This window comes from Scylla paramamosain, chromosome 35 (genome assembly GCF_035594125.1).
Source record: "Scylla paramamosain isolate STU-SP2022 chromosome 35, ASM3559412v1, whole genome shotgun sequence".
Classification (NCBI taxonomy): Eukaryota; Metazoa; Arthropoda; class Malacostraca; order Decapoda; family Portunidae; genus Scylla; species Scylla paramamosain.
Genome location: NC_087185.1, coordinates 1,671,680 through 1,697,500, shown reverse-complemented (window position 1 = coordinate 1,697,500; position 25,821 = coordinate 1,671,680). Strand labels below are relative to the sequence as shown.

The window sequence follows — 25,821 nt, the reverse complement described above, 5'->3', positions numbered from 1 at the left end:
CCGCTTCACCTTTTCTGTTTTTCTTTTGTTTGCATTTCTGGTGTTGTGTCCAGTCATCCTTTGTTAAGTGGGTTTTAATCTCCCCATTTTAACCTTTACATGTTGGCACTAGTGGAGAATTGGGGTCCCGCTATATAACATGGAGTTTTGTTTTGGTTCATCCTTTTAGCTATTTTTCTTTAGGGTACAGGCACCTCACCTAACTTTTTTTTTTTTTTTGTATAAATTTCATTGCTCTTGACCAGTTCCCCTCTTACATAAAATAAACAAAATAAATAACCACACTTTAAAATCTACTTGCCATCAGTCATTCACTCTGACACAACATCAGAACTGCCACCAATAGGCCTGACATCCTGCAGCTTCTATTTTATTTCCTTACACCTCCTTTCAGTCACACCTCAATGACAGCCACCAGCAAGTAATGATTCAGTGGGCAGGTGAGGGAAGCCCAGTCATCATCTGTCTGATGCGCAATGCCGTACAGAACTCCAGCATGCCATCCAGTATGTTTATCTCCAAGGACTACGGAAGCTCATACCAGAATATCTCCGCCAAGTTTGAAATGCCGGATGGGAATCTTGCCATTATCAACACTTTCTATAACAACAAAGTCTTCCGGTCAAGGGTAAGTGTTTGTTTTGCTGTCTGTCTATTGAAGGAAGGTTAAAATGAAGTAAAGCATCTAAGAAATGAGGGGAAAATTAGGTACATATTTTATCAACCCTTTCAACAATGAGAGCTTCCAGTCAGGGGTAAGTAGGCAGCCATGTCACTATTTGTCCCTTGTGGTGTCAGTAGGAAGGTTGAAATAAGAACTGGGAAGTAAAAATAAGATGCATTTTTTGGGGGGAAGCTAGAATATGTTGTAATATCACTCATCTCCATTTTTCCATGTGATATCTCTTGATTTTCTCAGTACAAAAGATCCTGGAATAAATTGAGGTTAGACATAGCACAGCTGGCCAACCACCCCAGAGAAAGGCCTGACAGCACACTTACCCATCCCTTTCATAACAAGACTGTTCTTTATCCCATGACCACTGCAGATACAGGCTATGTCCAGTGAATATTACCACCTGTTATTCTCATATATCACATCCTTTTCAGTTTGTGTTTACGGACATCATCAACGGCTACATATTCGTCACCAAGGATTATGGGGAGACGGTTACTCGTTACAAGGTTAACTTCACTCCATCCGAGGTCATGTTTCACCCTGTTGATGCTGAGGTCCTTCTTGTTCATGACACCAAGGACCCTGACCGCACTGTGAGTACCTGCATTTGTCTCCCTCCTTCCTCTCCTTCCTCTCCTCTTAGGGTGTAAGGGACATTTGCACTTCTGAGAATGTAAGGGAGGTTTCAGGGCATTTCTTAAGGTCTGAGGGAGCTTTCAAGGGTCTTCTGAGAGTGTAAGGGATATTTCAGGGCATTTTTAAGGATCTGAGGAAGGATCTGGTGTAAGGGAGATTTTAAGCCATTTCTGAGGGTTTAAGGGAGGTTTCAAGGCATTCCTAAAGGTCTGAGGGATTGTTTCAAGGCACTTCCAAGGGTATGAGGGAGGTTTTAAGGGTCTTCTGAGGGTGTAAAGGAGATTTTAAAGCATCTTTGAGGTCTGAGGAAGGTTTCGAGGCATTTCTGAAGGAGACTTACTGTTATATCTTTCCTCTTCCAGTTGTGGGTGAGTGAAGACTTTGGAGATGGGTGGCGCAACATTGGGTATTACGTGAGGTCGTTCTTTATCAGCGAATTCACTTCCCCTCCTACTTTGTACATTGAGAGAAGGAAGACGGAACTCTCGGCTGTTCTCTCTTCCCAGAATCTGTTCAAGTAAGTGCTGGTATTTGCTTCTGTACTCTCTGTGTTTTAATGAGTGACTTATGCTGTGACAGACTTGGTTATCTACATGAGTTTCTGTTAAAAAAAACTATGCTGTCAGAAGGGTTAGTTTGATGAATATAATGGGTTTAGTACCTCTCGTATCAATCTATTTTAATGTAAGATGTGTGACGGATTTGGTTTTCTACCTGTGTCTAATCAAAGGGTGTCTCTCGTGCCAGATGTGATTAGTTTGAAGAATATAATATGTAGACTTGGTACTTGGAGAATGACAGGATTATGTGTATTCAGAGTCCGTTCTTCATTTTTTGTGGTATTCTTACAGTGCTGAAACAATAATAACACATTTAGTACTGGGATATTGCAAGTGTGATGGGTTTTTTGAGGTATTCATGGTCAACTGATTAATTTTCTGTGGTGTTCTTACAGTGACGAAACAATAACAGTAAAATTTAGTACTTGGAGATTGCATGTGTGATTAAGATTTATGGGGTATTCAGGGTTGACTGATTAATTTTTTGTGTGTTGCTTCAGTGAGGATGATCTGGCCATACCTGTCATTGAGTCCACCCTGGAGTTTGAGGTCAAGGATGAGTTTCTCTTTGCCGTCAAGAAGTCACCGGTAAGGCCAACATGTAACTAACAATTATTTGGAGTTAGATGAACGACAAGATAGAACTTACTCTATTGGCTTATCATGGAATTTGTCTTGATGAATCATTTGACTGCTTTGAAATTGATATAGTTGACAGAAGTAGTTTATCTTGATTTCTACCTTGTTCTTTCACCACAACTGTTTTCAGAGACCAAGAGTGCTTTTCCTGTTAATAATATAGAAGCCTTATTAATCTGTCACTAGAACTTTAAAAACACCCTTAAAAACCTTTGTAGCTTCATCACGACTATTCTCAAAGGCCACAGAGACAGGTAGCTGGGTTCTCAAGAGTGCTTCTCCTGTTAATGATATAGAAACCTTATTAATCTGTCTCCAGAATCACAAAAACTCTTAAAAACCTTTATAACTTCAAGTATAGCCTTTTGAAAGTTGTGGAGTTGCAGCACAGGAGTGTTTCAGAATACTTGGTAACATCAGACTTACTTTTCCAGACAGCGGAGGACACACTGAGCCTTTTTATCTCCTACCGTGGGGGGAAGTTTCACCAGGCACTGTTCCCCAATAACATGAAGCACCAGCATTACTATGTGGCTGATGTCTCTGAGGGGCAGGTGAGAGGCCTTCTGAGTACTGAGATCTCAAGTTTGCCATTTGTACAGGATTGAGTTGAGATTTCTTTGGTCACCTTGATAATACAGTTTTGCTCTCCTGAATCATGAATTGTCATGTTTGTTTTTTGTACAGGATTGACTCAAGGTTATGGTGCTTTGATGGTCCAGTTTCCTCTCCACAGTCCTGAGTTATCAAGTTTGCCATTCATACTTTTCATAGGATTCATTTAAGATTATGGTCTGCTTGTTGTGCTAATAGATGCTTTGCTCCTCCAGGTGATGGTGTGCGTCGCTCACAAGGAGTTCCTGTCCAACCTGTATGTGTCGTCAGTCCCCAGGTCCCCAGATCATCCTGTCAAGTTTTCTCTGTCTCTGGAACGCATTGTGTTCTTCAAGCGCTCCCCCACCTGGGACAACACATGGCTCAGGTTTGTCTGGTTGGTGTGTGGCTCGGATGACCTGCACAGGGACTGACATGTGGATGCCCGACAGCTCTTATATTCTTGCAATCTTATGCATACAATTCAAAACACTTGTAATTTTGGATACTCTTGGATTTTTCTTTTGGGACTGGCTGAGGTTTGTCTTGGTAGTGTGTGGCTTTAGCTTGCACAGGGACTGCCATGTACAGGCCAGACAGCTTCTTGCAGCTTCCCTTATATAAGAGCATAAGGAAATAAGGGAAGCTGCAGGAACCTGTCAAGCCTACACATGGCAGTTTGTGTATGAAAATTTTACCTATTTCTATTTATCATCCTCATCCATTAATTTGTCTTATATTCCTATGTTCTTATGCATGTATTTCAAGACACTTCTCATAATTTGATATTTCTTTAGTACTTACATCATCTGTGGGCCTTTTTTCACCATCTTTTTGCTGTCCTTGGCCAGAACACCTCTTGCATACATCTGGGCTAACAAAACCACTGGAATCAACATCATAGTTTATATCTCCCAGTTCTCTAGCACTTCCTGTCATCACCTTGCTTTCCTTACAGTGAAGTGGCTGACAAACCATTTGCCGACCTGCATCAAGTGAAGGGCATTCGAGGTGTGTTCATCGCCTCACAGCTGCTGGCTAACATGACAGGCACTAATGGCACCAGACAGCATCACATAGGACCTGAGCATACAGTGTCTTACATCAGCCTTGACCAGGGTGCCCAGTGGAAGCCCCTCCAGCCTCCTGAAACTGATACTTATGGAAACTTCATTGACTGTAAGAAGGTAAGAGATGTTAATTCACCACTGTTTATTTTCACCTCTAGGATCTTGACCGTGTGGTATTTACTGTATATTCCGTGTTCAGGAAATTTCATAGACTCTAAAAAAGTGAGAGATGTTAATTTACTTGTGTGTTGCTTTCACCTCCTGGATTTTGACTGTATGGTATGGAAATATCTACTGTGTGTTCTGTATTTAATATTGTTTTTTGTTTATGAAAATGATTCTTTAGTATTTTATTTTCGGAGTAAAGGATGTTTACCCCTTCACTCCAGATGCTGAAAGAAAAAATACGAGGCAGTTGTTACTTTTCTGGGTGTAAATATGACACACACACACACACACGTACAAAAGAAGGTAATAGACACACGTCCACTACCTTCATTCATTAGTAATTGTCATAAGACGACCTTCCCAGGCACATCAGCACACACAGAGAGAGAGAGAGAGAATGTAGGGAGGAGGGAGGGAGAGGAGGGTAAGAGGGCTAGGAATGAACAAGGAAAGTGGGGAACTGTACTTAGTGAAGAGGGCATAGGATCTTCCATATCCCTTGATGCCTGCTTGTGGATCAGTCATTACAGTCCCTACACAGAAATGCCTCCTGTACATTATGTTGTATAGTGTTCAGTAACTCACAGATTGTATAGTTGAGAAATGTCCCTGTACTTTTCAGAGCAAGAGGTGTTCCCTGCACGTGGGTCAGTTGTTCAGCATGTACGACCCCCGCACAGAGATGTCGCCGGTGATCAGCAAGGAGAGTGCGCCGGGTCTCATCTTGGCCACCGGGTCTATTGGGGAGACATTCAAAGGTCACACTGCCCTCTATGTCTCTGTGGATGCTGGTGTCAACTGGCATCAGGTATTTGAACATACATTTGTGTGTGTATTTATAACCCAACTCTTTCTCTTATATACAGGATGTTCTGCGAGTTAAGGTACATACCTCAGGATATGATAGTTCAAGTAATTCTAAGTCAGAAATACTCTATACACATATACTGTGTTGTGCTTTATTTTGCAAGAGATTAACATGTAAGCTGTGTGCTGTGGGAGCTGCTGGCCTGGGGTCACAGTCCTGGTGGTGGATAGGTCATGGAGGCTCACAGAAATGGCCAGCAAGATCCCCTCACCCAACACCAATGGATTTCTTCCTTTGGGGACACATGAAGTCCTTGGTGTGCAAGAACATATCACATTATAGAAAGGAGCTGACTCACTCCATTTAGGAAGCTACAGAGCAGATAAGAAACAACAGAAGCAAAAAGATGCATTCTAGCATTCACTTGAATGACCACACTTGTCACTTGAATGTCAAGATGTCAACTGTCAAAGGGGATGACATTTGCAGTAAGTTGTCATGTATGTTTTAAACAGTAGCGCTTAATAATCACTATGTTGCTATTACTTGTACATTTTCTTCACTAACACATAAAAATACAATTAATCTGTCATTTGCTGTTTCCTGTAAGGATTTGACTGTGCTCTTTGTACACAAAATATTATCCCTTTATGCTGCGCGGTGTCAGTCAAATATGTAGTGAGCCAAGAAGGTGGGAGGTGGAGGCCCACCCAAGCAAGCAACTCCTGCAGCACACAAGTTGCATGTTAATCTCTTGCAAAATAAAGCACAAAACAGCACATGTGTATAGAATATTTTTGGCTTAGAATTACTTGAACTATCATATCTTGAAGTATCCTGTTTGTAATTTGACCTTTTCTTTCTTTTTCTTTTATTTTCATTTATTTATTTATTTGTTTTTTTTTTTTTTTTTTCTCTCAGCCATTCCAATTTTGCCATATATCTGTGTATGTACTTTAGTGCAATCATTTCTTTAACTTAAGCCTTTATATCTTAGCCACTCCATGTAATAGCCTTATTACTGTATGACGTGAGAGTAATGGTGTGTGACATTGGCCTTAGGTGCTGCAGGGGAGCTACCGCTATGCCATAGGAGACCACGGGGGCATCCTGGTGGTGGTGCAGCACTACAGGACAGCTGGTGAGATTGACACTCTGTATTACTCCACTGATGATGGGCAGAGCTGGAGTACTTTCAAGTTTTCGGATGAGGTAGGACTTGCACTGCTTTTATCTGTCATAGTTTATCATGTCACAGTGTAACAGTGCAAACTAAGACTCTTGATTTGACTGTATTGATGATAGAAAAGGCTGGAAGGTAAGAATTCCATGTCTTCTTTACCTGTCATAGTTTAACACGTGACAGAGCACAAATGATGGTTCACACAAGGGACCTGGTGTGTCTGCATTGATGATAGAGAAAGCTGTAACACTAAAACTTTTCATTGAGTTTGTATTTCTGTTTGTCTATATACAACATACCTCTACATTTTACATTCATGAATAGATTGTGATCACAGTGAAGGAAAAAAACAGACACAATGATATATAAGGAACAATAATATATGAAGAACAGTGATGCATTGATTGTGGGTTTATTTTGGCAGAAACTTCGCATCTACGGTTTGCTGACTGAGCCTGGAGAAAACACAACCATATTTACTCTATTTGGCTCAAGACCTGAAAAGCACCATTGGATTTTTGTAAAGGTATTCTTCCTGTGTGTGTGTGTGTGTGTGCGTGTGTGTGTGTGTGTGTGTGTGTGTGTGTGTGTGTGTGTGTGTGTGTGTGTGTGTGTGTGAGAATCATCATCATCATCATTTTCTCCATGTGAGGTGCGGGTGTATGAGTAAGTATCTCTGAATTGTAAGTATTCATTATTATCATTTTCTTTAACATCCTTATTTTCCTCTATAGGTTTGAATGGCTTATGAATCTGTCTCTTTTGTGGTCATAAACATGTGTAAGTGTATCTGAAATATATCATGTACCCTGCAACAAACACAACCCTTATCCTCTATACCGTAGACATCAACTTTACTTCTGGATAAAATTACAGTCAGGTGGGAATTTGTCGTAATTGTATACCCTTTATCCCACAACAAATAGAATCCTCATCTAAACATTATCTTTGCTTCAGGATAAAATTACAATTGAATCAAGTGGGGAATCTTTCTTTGCATTTTTTAAGAATGTGTAATGCATTTCCACTCAGTAATGTATGGATTGTAATGCATTTCCACTCAGTAACACACACATAAACATTCCAGGTGGATCTGAGGCCAGTGTTCCATTACAACTGCTCAGTGGATGACTACAAGCAGTGGTCTCCGTCGGATGGCCGCAGGGGGAGCACGTGTCTGCTGGGGCGCAAGCAGGTGTATGAACGGCGCATCACACACGCCAACTGCTACAGCGGGGTGGCTTACGACCGACCAGTGTCCATTGAGAACTGTCCCTGTGACCGTGAAGATTTTGAGTGTGACTTTGGCTTTGTCATCAACGAGAACACCCAGAAGTGCGTGAAGGATCAGGATGACACTGTTGATCCCTACGCCATCCCCAGCTCCTGCAGTCATGGTGGTTTCTATAATCGCACCAAGGGTTATCGCCTTGTCCCGGGAAACACCTGTGAGGGCGGCCGTGGTTACCAGTACAACCCATCCATCACTGCTTGCCCTGTGAAGTGAGTGCTCCTGTGACTATCAAGACAATGCTGTTATTACCTTGGCATGGAGATATGATTATAGGGCATTATATTGTGTTATTGCCTCATACAAACTTTCTTAAGCCATGCATCTACAAGCTATTTGCTCTCATTTTCATATTTATACTTACAAGACAACACATGATGCCTCAACTAAGCTGTTCCCATTATAAGATTAATGTTAGCTTGGTATATTAACAGATAGATAAATATCCTTACTCTCATCTCTATGTAGGCTGTCTCAACTCAGCTTTTCCCACTATAAGAGAACCTCAGCCTCATCTATGGACTGATATATAGTGTCTCTTAACCAGACAAGAGTAAAAGCAAGAGCAACCTCATTTAACCCTATCTGTTTAAAAGAGAATATTCTATCTAGCCATACTAACAAATACATGTACTTACACACACCTCTGTTCTCCTTCCAGGCAAGAAAACGTGTTTCTGCTCGTTTCTGCACGTCAGGAAATATTAAGGTTTGATTTGCTAAACCCAGATGCTGGAATGCAACCCTTACCAATCCCTCACCTCAGTATGGTCATCGCTCTGGACTTCGACTTGAAAAACAACTGCATCTTCTGGTCGGACATCAATATTAAGAAGATATTCGTAAGTGTATTTTAGCAGTGAAATTATCTTGGTGGTTATAGACATTCTTATTTTGAAGGTGAGGTGTAAGGGAGTGTATAGAATGTCAGGTTTTATAAGGGGAAAGTATAGTGTAGTATTTGTGCCAGGAAATGATCACTGAAGGAAAGAATGGTACTAAAATGTGCTTATCGTTCCAGCGTCTGTGCTTTGATGGCTCTCATGATGTGGAGACTCTGGTGGAGACGGACCTGCGCAGCGTGGAGGGTCTCGCCTTTGACTGGGTGTCCAAGAACCTGTACTTTGTTGATGGGGAACGCAAGACCCTGGAAGTGATTCGCACCGACATCTCCAACTTTGGCAGGATGCGTCGGACTCTTCTCAACAGTGACACGCTGGACAACCCAAGAGGAATCGCCCTGCATCCCCGCCTTGGGTTAGAATCCTTGTTTACCCTCTCATGTTTTATATATAGGCATCACTCTGCAGTTCCAGCCTTGGTAGAATCAGAGTCTATCCATCTATATACCAGGCTGGCAGTCCTACATCAGGCAGACAGACAAGAATTGGAATGCATCTGTTATAAATAAGATTGTGGTTAACTCATTGCTAGAGATGAAATAAATTTTGAGATAATTTTTTTGTAAATTTGAATGCATCTCTCTCTTAGAGGTTATTTTCCTCAAGATTTTCATTGATATGTTCTCTTGAATTTCCACTGACATTTATGACTGGTTTCAGGTACCTGTACCTCACCGATTGGTCGGAGACTTCACCCAAAGTGGCTCGTGCTTACTTGGATGGGAAAAACTTCACGGTGAGAAGCAGTGTGGTGGTGTGAGGCTGTTCTTGGGAATCTCTTGAGGAGGGGATGTCACTTTTTGTCATGATGGGTTATAGTTTTTTTTTATAGTAAACTGGGGTTCTTTTTACAGTAGGCCTGTTTTTTTTCAGTGAGCCCATTTTTCTCTCTACATCAGGCCTTTTTTTTGTTCCCTTTTTCCCTTTTCTTTTCCTTTTCTTGTCAGTGTTAAGTCAAGCAATTTGCAGCTATTTAATGTTTACTTTTTATTCTTAATTTTTATTTGAAGTTAATTGTTTTCATAATTCTTACTTATGTGATACAAGGCTTAGTCCTAGTTTGGACTGTATTGGGTATATTATAATTCTTTTAGGTTGTGAATTGTGTCAGTGTTTTTTTTATCTAGGCAAGTTCTCTGCTTATATAATCCATGCCTGAATATTTGAATCACTACACCCATGTTATTGTATCTCCATTCAGAGGCTTATCAGCACCTCCTCTTAATACTCACTGCATGTCATCAGTTATTGCTAAAGATTCAGTAAGAGTGAAAGTTTAACAGTTGGTGTATGCTTTCAGACACTGTTTGGAGCAGGAGTGGTGGGTTGGCCCAATGGCATCACTATAGATTTCCAGAAGGACAGGATATACTTTGCCGATGCCAAGCTGGACTTCATTGCTTCTGCTAATTTAGACGGGAGCCATATGAGGAAGATCATCTCAAACAATGTATGTATTCTTTGGCAGGAGGTGGTCATAGTTTTTTTATTTACATTCACTACTATCATTTCATTTAGTATGTATTATTGAGCCCTTTCACTGTGATATGCAACAATTCAGAACACTGAGAACAATGTGTGAAATCTTTATAAGCATCTACAGGGAAAAGAAAAGGATTAAGAGTAGGTTATGCAGTTTGTATCCAGTGTAATGATTGGCGGTGGCTGTGGAGCAAGAGGAAATGTCTCATAGTTGTTAAATAAGGAAGAATGCACCAGGTGTGACTGAAAGAGGTAACAGAAGGTGGCACATCCTGCTTTTTCATTTACTTTCATTATTATTTCATTTAATATACATTTTTTGATGGAAAGTGGTGTATCATGCCTCTTAACGTACTTTCATTATCAGAGAGTGATGTGAATAACTGTTAAAATGAAAGTTGTGTGTGTGTGAGAGACAACCTTCATATAAGTACGTATGTTAATTCCAGGAAAAAGTATCTCAGCCATTTGCTGTTGGGATCTACAAGTCAACAATGTTCTGGGATGACTGGGTGGTGGAGCAGGTGTTGGAGGCAGACAAGATGAATGGCTGGGGAATCTCCTCTGTGGCAAACTTCACCAGAAATGGACTTGTGGATCTGAAGGTGTACGGCCACTTGTCTCAGCAGGACACCAACATTTGTGCGTAAGTGATGCGAGAGCTTATTTTTGGTCATGTCTCTGTGTAAGTAATGGTGGAGTTTAATTTGGTGATAGTATTTGTGTGTAAACTGCCAGAAATCATCCTAAGTTGTGCCTTTTTTCTTAATTCTTTAATGTAAGAGGGGCATTGGCCAAAGGCAATTAAATGTATATAAAAAAAGGCCCACAGAGGTGCCATTCCCCAAAGAAAAGGAACTTAAAGAATTAACCAGAATCTTAAAGTAGTGCCAGAATTAATTTCAGTGATATTTGTATGAATGATGCCAGAGTTTATCTTTAGTAATATAAATCCATGTAAAAGTTATGGTGTATTTTATCTTTGGTTATAATATCTGTGTGTAAACAGTGCCAGAATATATCTTCAGTTGTATCTGATTGTAAGTCATGCTGGAATCCATTTTGGCAATATTACTGATGTGTAAACAATTCTGAAATATGTCTTCATATATATCTAATTGCAAGTAATGCTTGAGTTTATTTTTGGTTTCAATTTCAGTGCATGAAGAAAAGGAAAGAGATACCTGGATAGATTAATTTGGCATATACACAATATTTATTTATTTGTTTATTTATTTATCTATTTATTTATTTCAGCAACCAGAGTCAGGTATGCAAGTACCTGTGCATGGGACGACCCAACGATGAGTACTCCTGCCTGTGCCCCGATGGTCTTCAGGTCAGTACTGTTCACCCTTCCAGTCACATTAATGGTTGATATTTGCATTTAAATAATATCCTCATATTTATCTCTGCTTTATACATTTACATCAATCAGCCTTATGGAGCTTTTCATTTCAGGATAGTTATATGATGTGACATTCTTGCATTTATCACCTTTTTTACACTGAGCCTTCACATTAACCAGTTTTACATAGCCTTTTCATTTGAGGATTTTGTATTAAAGCGACGCTAATCTCAGAGAACACCAAAAAATCTATTATTGCCATTTTAGGATATTTGTATGAGGTAACATTCTTACACTCATCTCCCTTACTCCAGTAAATCTTGCATTACTCAGCCTTATGTACCTTGTCATTTAAGGCTTTGTATTTAAGTAACTTGCTCACATTTATCTCCTGTGCCTGTGACACAAAATAACTGAGGAGACATGACATTATCCTTACTGCCAAACCTTCTTGCATTCACCTCTGCAGCTCTCACTTCTCTTCCTACATCATCTGCATAAACTTCATTCCATTCACTTACAACATATCCAATTCAAACGCATGCTCTTTTATACTTCATCTTCTGTGTAACGTTCCCTGATTCACCTCCCTTGCTATACCAGAGGAACACCACACATTCTTATTTTTGCTGTACTTGCATAGAAAACCATTCACTATTTCCAACTCAAACACATGCTCTTTGGTACATAAAAAACCACTATGTAACATTCTCTAATTCATCTCCCTTGATTCACCATCTATATAAACTTCAGACAAGCAAACATCACACATTTTTATTTTGCCTCACTCCCACAGAAAACCATTAATTTATTTTTAACTCAAATACACGCTCTTATAACATTCCCCGATTCACCTCCCTTGCTGCACCATCTATGTAAACCGCAAACAACCAGGGAGACACAACAGATCCTTTCTACTGCATTACTCTCTTAGAAAACCACTCCTCTCAGGCTACTTCTGCCTATCAAATACTGATATCTGTTCTTTACTTATCATTTCAGCAAAAGTCTGGCTTATCGAGAACCCATGAGGAATGTGAGTGTCCAGATGGCTCTCCTGTTGATAGCAATGGAGCGTGCAACTTTCAGAATAGTACATGCCCTCCAGGGTTCTTCAAGTGCAACAACAACAACTGTATTCCTGAGAAGTGGAAGTGTGATATGGACAATGACTGTGGGGATAACTCAGATGAGGTAAGTTGTACTGTCTGTTCAGGTGCTGCCGTGTGTAGGTCAGCTGGTTTTGTATTTCACTCTCCTTTTTAGTGTGTTCTTAGTTTTCTTGTCTTGAATAGTGTTTTTTTTTTTTTTCCCTCTCTACCCCCCATGGTCAGTTTGTTTTGGATTATAAATGGTATCAAATAGCATGTGAATTTATAGACACAGAGAGAAGCTTGAAATCTGAACTCATTTGTTTGGTTATAGATAAGCTTCCTTTTTTTCTGGCTGAAGAATTTAAGTACCATATCTTGAAGAAAGAACATTAACCCTTATGCTAAATTCTTGACTGTGAGGGAAGGAGTACTTTATCTTCTCTGCTGGGAACCAAGGGGTAAGGGAGTGGTGTGAATGAGTGTGAATGTGAAAGTTGTATGCTTTGTCTATGCTACCGTACTCTTTTTGGGGGAGACGGCCTCAGAATATGTATGTATGTATGTTTTAGATACATTTGGGAGTACACAACATTTTCTTTTACAACAGAATGCACCAGAATGTGGAACTCTGCCGTGCTATCCTCCCTACTGGCAGTGCAAGAATGGGCAGTGCATTGCTTCTTCCTTCCGCTGTGACCACCACCCTGAGTGTGACGACAACTCGGATGAGGAAAACTGTCACTATGATCCATGCGCCAATGGGACATTTAGGTAAGCTGATGCAAAACTGAGATAGAACTTAAAATATTTGAGTTCTTATGACAACTCCGATGAGGAAAGCTACAACTAATCCTTGCACGAACCAAACATATAGGCAATCTTCAGGCCAGATGTGCACCATAAATGTTTACTAATTGATATATGAGATACAACTGATAATATGCTAATGATAGAAAAACTGCAGCTATAATTCAAACACTAAAAGAACATTTATGTAATCTCAAGGCCTGACATGCAGCATCGATGTTTACTGTGCAGCCATGGCCACTAATTGATGTAAAACTTATACAATATTGATTGCTGATTTTGTCCTGCATTTTAGGTGTGCCAATGGAAAGTGCATCCATCAACAGTGGGTGTGTGACATGGAGGATGATTGTCACGATGGGTCTGATGAAGTGAACTGCAAGGTTGACTCAGAGTGCAAAAGTAATGTTAATCATTGCAATGTCGCTTTACAGTCTTAAGATAGTGTAGTGTAACCCAGAATTGAGAAAATTATAACTTTTTAGATTTAACAAAGAATATTTTTAGGCACTTCATAGCTCTTTGATTTTTAAAGAGGTCTTAGTAAACATTATAATACCATCTTATCCTAACTCAAGTAAGAATATAACTAGGCTACTGGATTCAAGGAGTTAAGTTCTTGTAGCTTCTTGTTATTTCCACGTATGGTTTGGTTCCGTCATCAGGTACAGAATTCACGTGTGACAACAAGCGGTGCATCCCAGCCTCGTGGCGCTGTGACGGTGACCACGACTGTTCTGACAACTCAGATGAAAATGACTGTGAATCCTTCTCCTGCGCCGCCTGGCAGTTTGCATGCAGATCAAGTGTCATGAAGTGTATATTCAGGTACTGTTCATCTCTGGTTTACTTAACAAACTGACAGTGTGATGGACAGGGGGACACATGAATTGCCTCATAGGAACCATTATCATGTGGCTTTTTGCTTTTCTTTTGTATTGCTTTGCCTGATAAAATTTTCCAGAGAGATGAAGAGAAATTTATAATCATGTTCCCTCCTCCTTTGTATTCCTTTGCTTGACAAGATTTTCCAAAGATACCAAGAGAGAAACTTAAAATCCAATGTTTCTTTTACTTAATAAGATCTGGCAGTATGATGGACAGGAGGACTGCAATGATGAGAGAAAGAGAAAAAGAGAAAGCTTAAAGTCCACCATTTCCTCTTCTCAACAGGAGCTGGCGGTGTGATGGACAGAAGGACTGCGATGATGGCTCCGATGAACAAAACTGCACCAATCCCACTACCACCACCACCACCACCACCACACCAAGCAGTGAGAAGCAGTGTTCAGAGCTCATGTTCAGGTGCACCAATGGCCACTGCATTCCATTCTGGTGGCGGTGCGATAAGCTGAATGATTGTGGTGACGAGTCGGATGAGGACGGCTGCCCCAATCATGGAACACACAGCCACAACACGACACTGAGACCACATATCACACCCATTCCTCACACTTGCCAGAAGGTTAGTATTGGGTTGTTGTTAGGTTAGATTAGGTTAGTGTAAGTCATTCTATTCACTCTAAACTAACTTAATTAATCTTAAAGTGTCTTAATCTAATAAGTGTTCCTCACAAGTGCTAGAAGATTATTGCCTCACATCTGGTCAGGTTAGGTTAGGTTAGTGTAAGTCATGTTATCTGCTCTGAACCAACTTATCCTATCCTAATCTGACTCATCTCAAACTGACTTAATCTAACTTAATCCAGCCCATTCTGAAGCAGCTGTTTTTAAGGATGGGTTTATTAGGCTAAATGAAGCTAACTTATATACCTAATTTTCTTTATTCCTTTCACAGTTTTCCTAGTCAGGGGTTGATACCATGTATGAGTCTCCTGTTGTTTCTGTCCCTTGCATTTTCCTTCATGACTCCCATCCTTTGCAGTTCTACCGTACCTAATCCAATGTATAACTTATACTCGGATGTACATCACTAAACACTGTATCCTTGTCCTTTCTTTCCATGAGGAGCAGTTACAGATCACCACATAACATTCTAGCTACATTATTTCTCCCCTGCAGGATCACTTTTCACCTCTGCTGTACCTAATCTAATGTAAACCAACTTCAAATCAAATGTACATCACCAAATACTTTAGATTTATCCTTTCTTTTCATCAGGAGCTGTTTCAGAGCATCACATAATATTCTAGCTACACATAATACTCTCGCTTTACTTTTCCTCCATTGCAGGACCAGTTTCAGTGCAAGACAGGGGAATGCCTCTGGGAGACTTGGGTGTGTGATGGTGAGAATGACTGTCCCGGCCACGAGGACGAGGAGAACTGTCCGGACATGACCTGCACTGACGTCAATGGGTTCCAGTGCAGGCGTTCCAGCGGCTGCATCCCCAGGGACCTTATATGTAACGGCTATGATGACTGTGCTGATGGGTGAGTGTGTGGGTGTGTTTACCTACTTGCAATTACCTGTTTGTGTTTTTACGGGACTTTGTCAAGTTTTGTTATGTTTTGTCAGTCTGTTTATTTTTATTTATTTGTGTTCTTACAGGGTTTTATCAAGTTTTGCTATGTTTTGTCGGTCGGTCTGTCGGTTTGTCTGTCTGTCTATCTATATTCACCTAGTTGTGTTTTTACAGGATTTTATCAAGTTTTGTTATGTCCCATTTTGTCAGTCTATCCGTCTATATACCAGGCTGGCAATCCCACACTGAGTGGCCTAGACAAGGCACCACACACTACACCACCAGACTTATACTTATTTACACTTCTATATGAAAGAAAAACTGCAAAATAGACTTGAACAAATGAGAACACTGAATTGAAACTGTCACTGTTTCCCTAGCTCTGATGAGGAAGGCTGCAACAGTAACACAACGCCCACCAACTCTTGTCACTTTGGCTACATGATGTGTGATGGGGGAGCCTGTCTGCCTTCGTTCAAGAGGTGCGATCATAGCCATGATTGTATGGACCTGAGTGATGAGCAGAACTGTACCTCTCCTGATGACCAGGTTTGTACTCTTGGTGGTGTTCTGCTTGGTAAAATAGTCTTAAGTTTAGCTCTCTAGTAGGTATGATGTCTCTTGAAAAACTGTGTAATATATGTTTCTAATTGTACACAAACTTTTCAGGTGTATTCTGTAACCGAGTACTTAGTGAGGAGCACCAATGTCTCTATCAGCGTGCAGTGGAAGGTGAATGACAATGCAACACCACCCAAGATTCTACAATACTTGCTGTCCTACACTAAGGCAAAGAAAGCTGGGGATAATGTTGTGTGGAAGAACACGACTTGGACATCTAATACGGTAATCTTCCATTCTTGTCACACGTACTCTACTCTTCCTACACTCTTCCTTGCTCCACAGACACCCCTCTTGCATCTAACACTCTTTTCATACTGTCTATTGATCCCAATAATTTCTTCCATTGTATACTCTTCCTTGCCCTCACAGACACAGACACCCCTCTTGTATCTAACACTCTCTTCATGCTGCCTATTTAATTTCTTGCCACACAAATATCTAGACATCTATTACTCTTCACAGTGTTCATTCCTTCCATTTGTGGCCATACAAAATAGTACTCTCTAATCAGAAGTAAATAGAAATATTGATGTTTGTGCTGTGAAGTTTTTTTAACCACGTGAAGTCAAGTTATCCATCCAATACGTACCACTTCATTTTCGGAGTTATGAAGTGCATGGCTTATGAATTTTTTGAGTCATGTGAAGTTAGATTATCAGTCTAATACCAACATCTTTTCAGAGTTATGAGGTCATTGGCTTGTCTCCCTACACCAACTATGTAGTGAAGGTATACATCAAGGAAGGGAATGGAACCAAGGTCTTTGCTCCTATCAAGTCTCAACAGATTATGACGAAGCAAGGCAGTGAGTATAAAAAAAATCACAATAATTTACATTCTTGGAGGAGAGAGATTGTTGTGACTGTGTGTGTGTGTGTGTGTGTGTGTGTGTGTGTGTGTGTGTGTGTGTGTGTGTGTGTGTGTGTGTGTTTACTTTCATGTGGGAAGTCATTCTGGTGTAAGATGGAAAATAATGTAGACGCTATTTTAGTAAAGAGTACCAGTAAGCAAGTTTTTTTTTTTTTTTTTTTTTTTTTTTTTTTTTTTTTTGGGGGGGGGGGGCAGTTATATTTAGATGTTAGCTCCATCAGACTACTCAAGATTCAGTGATTCTGTAACATTGAATAGTGAAAGACAAGTAATAACCTAACCTAACTTAACTAGTATGAGTATTCTGCTTCCTATACCAGCTGTGGCTTTTTCTCAAGCTTAATAGAATAGTTTGGTAAGTTTTAAAGGACAAGATGGAGTGGTAGACTAGTTTAAACTTTTCATTGCCTGCATTTGTAAGTTATGTGTAGTATTATTGTACAGAGTTACTCAAATCATTAATATCACATTGTTACCAGCAGTCTCTAAGTAAAGTAACACAGATGAGATTTATTAATTGTAACATTAGATAGGGAAGCATAAATAATTATTACATTTAAATGAAATATGATTGATTGATCAATTGTTTAATGACCTCAGTTTATCTACATACAGTAAATAATTGAAATAGATAAATAAATGGACTATACATGATAAATTATATGAGCTTTGGTATAAATCTTGGGCCACACTCTGGTACAATAAAAGTGCACACACATTCACGCATATAGGCAAAAAACACACACATACACATACATGCATATAGCCAAACACAACCATTATAAATCTAACACAACCTTTACTGCAGAACCAAGTCCGCCTCAAGACGTCAAGGCAGAGAGAGAAAAGGACTACACCAAAGTGACGTGGAAGCCGCCTGTGAACCCTAACGGACCCATCATCAAATACCACCTGTGAGTGTGACGCCTTGTCTTGCACCACCAAGGACATAGTGAGGAGGTTGGGCAGAGAAATTGGCCATGAGATCCAGCCTTTGCCAGCTCACTCACAGGAACACAAGTCTCACACTTTTTTTTTCTTATTTCTTTCTTTTCATCTACAAGAAAAGGCTCACTGTAGAGATTCTGTACCTGTTTCTCCAGCATGCAAGATGTCTCCTGTATTTTGTGCTTATTTCAGCGTTTTTTGAAAGGTCACAGAAATGGCAACTATTTTGACTTGACATGCAGTATGGTTGAAAGACGACAGAAACAACTTCCCTTTAACAGGATGCATGTTGTAATCACTTGCGTTTCTTTTTGTCACTGGATTATTAAACAGCCTCGTATTTAATAGTTACTTGCAGTTGTTTGCCATTGGATGAAACTCACTGCACATCCCCAATTTTAGATTCGTGAGTACACATCCTGCTGCCGTATTCGATGTGATCGGAAACCAGACAGAGTACAAGATTCGAGACTCAGACTTGCCAGCCAGCGGTTCCATTTGGGTAAGTAAATAGTGTTGCTACTGAATAACATGTAATTTGACCACTATTTTTTTATATTGATGCACATATTGGATTCTTTTAAAAGGCCAAATAATTTGATTGCTATTTTTACACACACACACACACACACACACACACACACACACACACACACACACACACACACACACACACACACACACACACAAAGGGTTGGTTGTAAATTTACCGTGCTAAAAAGCCTCATATTTGAAGGAGGCATCATTTCTCCCTGTTTTCTTCACCTGTATATGAGCAAAATGGTTCCAAGTTAAGTAAATTTACTGTTAAACAGTTCAAATGAGTCAGCTTTCTCCCCATTTTCTTCACTTACATATTGGCAGAATGGTACCAAATCAAGTAAGTTAAGCCTCATGTATGAAAGAGCCACAGCTTTCTCTCTATGTTCTTCACTGTATAGAAGCAGAGTGGTATTAAATCCACTGTTTCAGGTCTTGGCAGAGAATGAGGAGTTCTTGAGTGAGGAGAGCAATCACGTTAACTTCCACAACACCAGCATGGACATTGAACTGAACGTGAAGGTCAAGAATGTTTCCTCTACTAATGTTACGTTGAGTTGGGACGCTGTGGAGGGAGTGGACGGCTACATTGTGGGGCATAACCTGCCTGAAAATGTCTATCAAACTGGAAACATTACCATCAACACTTCTGACACATCTATTCAAGGTAAGTAAGCTGTTTGTGTGTATGTATGAAAGCAAACCAACACTTCAGCCATCAATTGAAGGTAAGTAAGGTATTTTTTTGTATGAAGAACCCAAGACAACACTTCAGCCACCAATTGAAGGTAAGTAAGGTATTTTTTTTTGTATGAAGAAGCCAAGGCAACACTTCAGTCATCTATTGAAGGTAAGTGTGCTTGGAATGCAAGCCAAGCACATGGAAGTGGAAGACTACTCAGTTATCCCCCTCAAAAAAAAAGAAGTTAAAGTGTTTTAAAATACATTAGCTAATTTTATTTTGCAGGCATCATGAAGGAATGAAAACTTTTGATTAACTCTTGCATTAGTGAGGTGGACAGAATAAGGCTGCTTTGACACTACATACATAGAGCGAACTTATTAATGGACCAAACTCAACACTGCCTTGTTTTCCAGTGACGGGACTGTCACCAGGGATCAACTACATATTCTGGGTGAGGTCGTATGAGGCTAACCTCCTCGGGCCCAAGACAATAGTTCATATTGCTACCAAGGGCATAAGACTCCCCTCTGTTCGGTCCCTTCGTGCTGCCGTCACCAAGGAGGGCACCACGGTCAGGCTGTCCTGGGATGAGCCGTCCTATGGATCAGAAAAGGTAGGGTTTGTTTGAGTGTTTGAACATAAGAACATATAGTAAAATAAAGAAAGCTGGAAGAAGCCATCAGACCTAAATATGGCAGTCCCTGTGGTAGACCTAGTGGCTTCTTGCAGCTTCCCTGATTGGTCTCTTGTTCACACGCGTAGCTGTATTATCACGACAAATGCTGTAGTTGTGCAAGGGATCTTTTGTGAACATTGATTTCCTGTACATGGTGTTTGGTGAAGTAATGAAATATATAAGAAATACTATGCATGTTATTTTTGTTTATTTATCTGTTTATTTCACTTACCCATTTCATTGTACTATTTATTTATTTTATTATTTTTATTCATTTATGTACTTTGCTGCTAACAGGAAGTTTATAGATTAACTGCATAATGTTCATGCTTCTCATGGATCACATAATAGATTATTTTTTTTTCTTTACTATTCCTACAAGGTTTGATGGATCTGTTGCGTTGTGGGGCAAGACAACCAATAAAATGTGCTTTTTTCATTATCTGTACAAAGTTCTGTGGTGTATCACTTTATGTGGGTAAGATGACCAATGAATTTTTTTATTTTTTTATTTATTTTATTTATTTTTTTTATTTATTTATTTTTTCCTATTCCTGCAAGTTTTCATGGATTTATTGCATTGTTATCCAAGACAACTTTACTATTAATGCCAAGTTTTACATCATATGGAGCAAGATAACCAATAAAATGGGTTTTTTTTTCCATTAATCCTACAAGTTTTCACAGATATATCACATCAATGAGCAAGACAACCATTGAAACACTTTTCTTTACTATTCATCCCAGGTTTTGCATCATGTGGAACAAAGAAACCAACGACATATACTTTGTCACTATTCATAAAAGGTTCCGTGGGTGTATCGTGTGATGTGGGGCAAGACGACCAACGACTTGAAGCACAGCGCCCAGCAGTACACGACCTCCAACACAACCTTCATCATCCGAGGCTTGGAAGCATGTGAGACTTACCACGTGGCAGTGATGGTGGAGCACCCCTTTGGAGTTGGTCCCAAGGAAGAAAAACAGGTGAGTTTATTATGTTTAGATCACCCTGGAAGAAAATCAGATCAGATTATAATGTTTAGATCACCCTGGAAGAAAAATAGGTGGTATTATTATTACTCAAAGATCAGTCTTGCTTTGGATGTCTTCAGTTTGTTGTCAGTGAAATGCTATCAGGAAAAATAGGTAATAAGTAAAGGAAGGAAAAGTAAGGCCAAATAATTTAAGATATCTTGCTTTGTATCTTCTCATATGAACAGAGTATATTTGTTTCAGGTGGTTTAAGTAACAGTAATCTAATTCCTGCAGCTCATCTTGTTTTCTTATGTTCTTTTTATTCTTATAGATACTGTTTGTCAGTAAAGAAGACCAGACAATAGGGATAAGTGTATCCGTCGTATAAAGTAAACAACTTGTGTATATCTGATGGCTTCCTCTAGCTTACCTTACTTTCTTGTGCTTCTACCCAGTTTGAGATGGTTGCTGATCCAAAGGCTCCTCCCAAGAATATACAAGCCAGGCTTAACAACATGAACATGACTATCACATGGGAAGACTCATGTCCCCAAGGCAGCAGTGACGACCAGCAGTACAGAGTAAGTTTTCATCACTAAAGATCCTTCATGGGGTAGAAATTTTTTAGCACTAATAGACTCATATTCTTGAACGTGTTTGGTTAAGCTCTCATATTACTGAAGATCCTTGATGGGTAGAAATTTAAAGTTCTCGTAGACTCATATTCTTGAATGTTTATGTAATTCTGTCTGTGGGTTGAGTGCTTCTTCCAGCTGAAATGAGTCAGGGGAACCACTCTCACTTAGTTTTGTGTTCGTAAATGTGTCCATGTGCTGACTGCATCTTTTCCCTGGCAGTTGTTTGCGACAGATTACCTGAAATGCAGCATACTCCTACCAACTTTTAAATCAGGAGAACCTCACCCACTTAGACATGTGTACCTAAACCTGCCTGAGTGTTGGGTTCCTCAGTGCACCTGTGTTGAACACCTCTTCCTCTTGGCAGCTGTTTGTGACAGAGACAAACCGAAACGTGACATCCTCCTACCAGCTCTTGAGTCAGAAGAACCACACCCATTCACACTACATTGAGATTCACTGGGGTGGCCGGTACTCTATTCAGATGAGCACAGCCGCCGACAATGCAGTCTTGAGTCAGCCCATCACCTGCAACGGCCCAGAGATTCCACCACCATATGAGCTCACTTACATGAACGGCTCCTTCTTCTGGCGAGATAATCCAAACCTCCCCAAAGAAATAACATCGAGGAAGTGAGTGCTTTCTGAATTCAGTGTGTGATCTTTATGGTATGGTGAGCATATAACAAGGGTGGTGTATGCAAAATTCTCAGGACCAGTAATCAGAATAAAACAAAAAATAATGGGTTTAAGCTTGATAAGTTTGAATGCAAAAAGAGATAGGATGGAATTGGTTCTGAAATAGAGTGGTAGGTGAATGGAATTGACTGGGTAATCTGGTTGTTAATGCTGAGTCATTATGCAGCTTTAAAAGAAGACTAGATCAATTTATGGACAAGGATGATGGGGGGATATAGGTTGGTGGGTTTTATGTGGGAACTGTACGAAAAATTTTAAGCTATCCATTTAATTTAAGATTTTCCATACTTAACAAATTATCTTATTTTCCCCATACATACATCTGTACTTAACAAGCTCTTATTTCACCCCCTTAGCTACACATACGTCCTCCACATATCGCGTAATGCAAACATGACTGATGCGGAGGCTTATGAGTGCACAAAACCCCCCCTGGTGGACGAGACGCTGGACAAAGGCAAGGTGTACTATGCTGCCGTAGCTCTGAAGGACGCTGACGGCTACCTCTCCCAGTGGTCACAGCACCTCAGCATTGAGAAGCCAATAGGTAGAGTCATGAGTCAGATAGCCTTTGTGTTTGCTTCCTCAGTGTTTAGTTTACTCTTTGCATTTTATTCGCAAGTCAGGTACGCAGTTGTGCTTGCTTCCTGTGTGTACCATTTTCTCTCAGTCACAAGTCAAGTACCTAACTGTGTTTGCTTCCTGTGTGTGTAGTGTTTCTCTTAACCACAAGTCAAATAGCTAGTCGTGTTTGCTTCCTGTGTGTTTAACATTCTCTTTAAAAACTGTGTAAGTATCTTTTCTGTCTCAAGTTTATGTTCATCTAGATAACCAGCATTTCTTTACCCCTACAGTAATAAATTTTGCACTATGTGTATTGTGAGAAGTACATTCCTAATACTTAGACCTTGCAGACAACTTTCCTTATATCCATTTAAATATCCAACCTTTCTTTGCTCATGGAGTAATAGATTTTAAACCTGTATGTATCTGTGGTCAGTAAAACTCCATTTATCTATATCTGTTTATGAGTGTCGAGAGAAACAAACTCCCAATACTTTTATCCTTGCAGATAATGAGTTGGTGTTGTCCGAGTCAAGCGCAGTGGGTGTTGGCGTGTCAGTATTCCTGGTGGTGGTGGCTCTTCTGGTGGTGGTTGGAATCTTGGCTGTCAGACACCGCCGCCTAGCTCGCTCCATCATCGCCTTCACCAACACCCACTACGACAGCTCCCAAGGCACCACACTCATCACCACAGATCATAATCTTGGTGAGTCCATGTTTTTTGAGGTTGAATGTGGTGGGAAAATTCTGCTATACTGTTGCTATACTGTTACTGTTACTGATGTTGCTGTTTGTGTGTTTTGTTATGTTTTGTTGCAGACCATATTATGTGAGAAGTCGATATTTTCTTAAGTTAAAAGTGACTAAATCTTTTACTACCACCACCACCACCACCACCACTACTATCCTCACTACTGTATTCAAGATCTATTTAATTATTACCATAACTCATCTCTACTACGCACATTCCTTTTCACATCTTGGTGCTTTTCAGTTCCTACCATGCAATCAAAGTTTACATTTTACTTCTCTGTATCTGCCACCAATGCTGTATCATCCGCAAACAGCAACTTTCTCACACTCCGTTCCTCACCCTCAGCTGTTACCAGACCCAATCCTCTCCCCAATACTAGCATTAACTTCTCTGACTGCACCATTCTTATAAATGTCAAATAGCCATAGTGACATCACATCCCTTGACTGGAAACCTTTCACTTGTGCTTTTTGCTACCCCGTACATAACTCATTTCTTTTATGCGTTGCTTGTCATGTCTTGATTCCTACCATGCGTGCAAAGTTAAGGGAGGATACATACAAGCTCACACAGATAATTTGCCTTTCTGTTATCCTGCAGATGAGGATGACGACTCCCCTATGATCCGAGGGTTTTCTGATGACGAGCCTCTGGTCATTGCCTAGTGGCCTTTCTCACGTCAGCTTTATCCTTGCTTGATAGGTAAGATAAGCACAGCGAGTGATTAGTTTAAGTGATAGAGATGTATATTTTAATTATGGTGTATATAATGATGTATATGTTTTATTACTATGTAGTATTAATTGCATTATCTTTATACAGGTTAATGCATGCTGTTTCTTATTATTATTAATCTCATTTATGATGTATTGGAAAGCACTTTTTGTTGGTTGTCTTCCACCCACATAGAAACACTCGACTCTTTTAATGGTACAGGATGTAAATTTCTTTCCTCCCCTCTGTTCCTGAGAAACACTCGACTCTTTTAATGGTACAGGATGTAAATTTTTCCTCCCCTCTGTTCCTGTAAAACACTTGACTCTTTTAATGGTACAGGATATAAATTTCTTTCCTCCCCTCTGTTGATCCTTGCCTTAATGGTACAGGATATAAATTTCTTTCCTCCCCTCTGTTGATCCTTGCCTTATGAGAGCCCTGAGCAGAATTTTACTTGGGAGACACTGTTTTATCCACACCCTATATCTTTTTCCAAGCATTGCATTTTAAGGTTCAACACTGTTTGCTTATTATGAAAAAGCTAGCCACTTTTCATATATTATTGAAAGCATTATGGTAAACGAGTAAAGACATGAGCAGTAATATCTATGTATTTCAGAGCTGTCAGATGCAGGAGCCCTATGTGGTTCCTTGTATTACTTGTACAGTCAGGGTTATAAATCCTGCACTCCCTTCCACTGTGTTTTGTGCTCACCCTCACTCTGAAGTTCCCAGCAATTTAGTATTAAAATCTGACAATTCATATATTCTTAGTTAATCACATAACTTAAGATAGAGGGAGGATATGAGGCACAGTAGAAGAGAACTCAGGCTACTTGAATTGCAACCTTGAGTGTACTAAACCTTGTACCTAAGGCTGGCCCCGGTAATGTTTTTAAATGCACATGTATCTCAGTAACTAGTTGTATGTACTCAACTAGTGCTTTTTTTTAATTTACCATGTGTGGTGACTGAAGTACTGCTGTGGTTGTGACTTGGTAATGGAAAGCCTTGGAAACATGACAGTATATTCTTAAATGCATCTTAAGTATAGCAATGTCTTCAACTCTGACTTGTAATGACATGTTAATTTGAGGTTCTGTATGTAGACAGGAAGAGAATTGCAGATTGTGTTAACTAATCAATTATTCCCTTTTCTGTCAGTGGTGTCTCAAATTTATTCTTTGCACTTGCACCACAGTGTTGTCCAAAGGTTGAGCACAAGTCATAGCAGTCAGAGTAAAGTACTACTGGTAACAAGGTACTAAAGGGAGCATTATAACCATTCATAAACTTAGGTAATGAAGCTGATGTGGCTGGACATACTACTGTACAAGTCACCCATCAGTGAAAGGAAGGTACTGAACAATGAGATGTGCCAAGTGTGACCTCTGAGAAAAATGTGATAAAAATAATAATAATAAAGGTGTAGTATATCAGTA

The 25,821-nt window shown here is 39.9% G+C and overlaps 1 protein-coding gene across 1 annotated transcript in view; it reads left to right on the top strand.

The window, feature by feature from the left end:
• Positions 1-25,821, top strand: part of LOC135090534 (sortilin-related receptor-like) — a 27,141-nt gene extending 1,320 nt beyond the window's left edge. The window contains exons 2-37 of the mRNA XM_063987352.1: positions 395-628; positions 1,111-1,272; positions 1,678-1,832; positions 2,376-2,463; positions 2,949-3,068; positions 3,345-3,496; positions 4,067-4,295; positions 4,969-5,154; positions 6,217-6,366; positions 6,762-6,863; positions 7,425-7,840; positions 8,290-8,470; positions 8,650-8,885; positions 9,191-9,266; positions 9,831-9,980; positions 10,462-10,658; positions 11,270-11,351; positions 12,363-12,554; positions 13,062-13,225; positions 13,557-13,663; positions 13,927-14,089; positions 14,435-14,726; positions 15,455-15,654; positions 16,067-16,235; positions 16,356-16,532; positions 16,992-17,115; positions 17,989-18,094; positions 18,531-18,630; positions 19,101-19,335; positions 19,767-19,966; positions 20,837-21,016; positions 21,463-21,588; positions 22,013-22,278; positions 22,701-22,891; positions 23,417-23,614; positions 24,263-25,821. Of these exons, the coding sequence (XP_063843422.1) occupies positions 395-628; positions 1,111-1,272; positions 1,678-1,832; positions 2,376-2,463; positions 2,949-3,068; positions 3,345-3,496; positions 4,067-4,295; positions 4,969-5,154; positions 6,217-6,366; positions 6,762-6,863; positions 7,425-7,840; positions 8,290-8,470; positions 8,650-8,885; positions 9,191-9,266; positions 9,831-9,980; positions 10,462-10,658; positions 11,270-11,351; positions 12,363-12,554; positions 13,062-13,225; positions 13,557-13,663; positions 13,927-14,089; positions 14,435-14,726; positions 15,455-15,654; positions 16,067-16,235; positions 16,356-16,532; positions 16,992-17,115; positions 17,989-18,094; positions 18,531-18,630; positions 19,101-19,335; positions 19,767-19,966; positions 20,837-21,016; positions 21,463-21,588; positions 22,013-22,278; positions 22,701-22,891; positions 23,417-23,614; positions 24,263-24,327 (6,171 nt within the window). The 3' untranslated portion in view covers positions 24,328-25,821. The remainder of the gene's footprint in view (positions 1-394; positions 629-1,110; positions 1,273-1,677; positions 1,833-2,375; positions 2,464-2,948; positions 3,069-3,344; positions 3,497-4,066; positions 4,296-4,968; positions 5,155-6,216; positions 6,367-6,761; positions 6,864-7,424; positions 7,841-8,289; positions 8,471-8,649; positions 8,886-9,190; positions 9,267-9,830; positions 9,981-10,461; positions 10,659-11,269; positions 11,352-12,362; positions 12,555-13,061; positions 13,226-13,556; positions 13,664-13,926; positions 14,090-14,434; positions 14,727-15,454; positions 15,655-16,066; positions 16,236-16,355; positions 16,533-16,991; positions 17,116-17,988; positions 18,095-18,530; positions 18,631-19,100; positions 19,336-19,766; positions 19,967-20,836; positions 21,017-21,462; positions 21,589-22,012; positions 22,279-22,700; positions 22,892-23,416; positions 23,615-24,262) is intronic.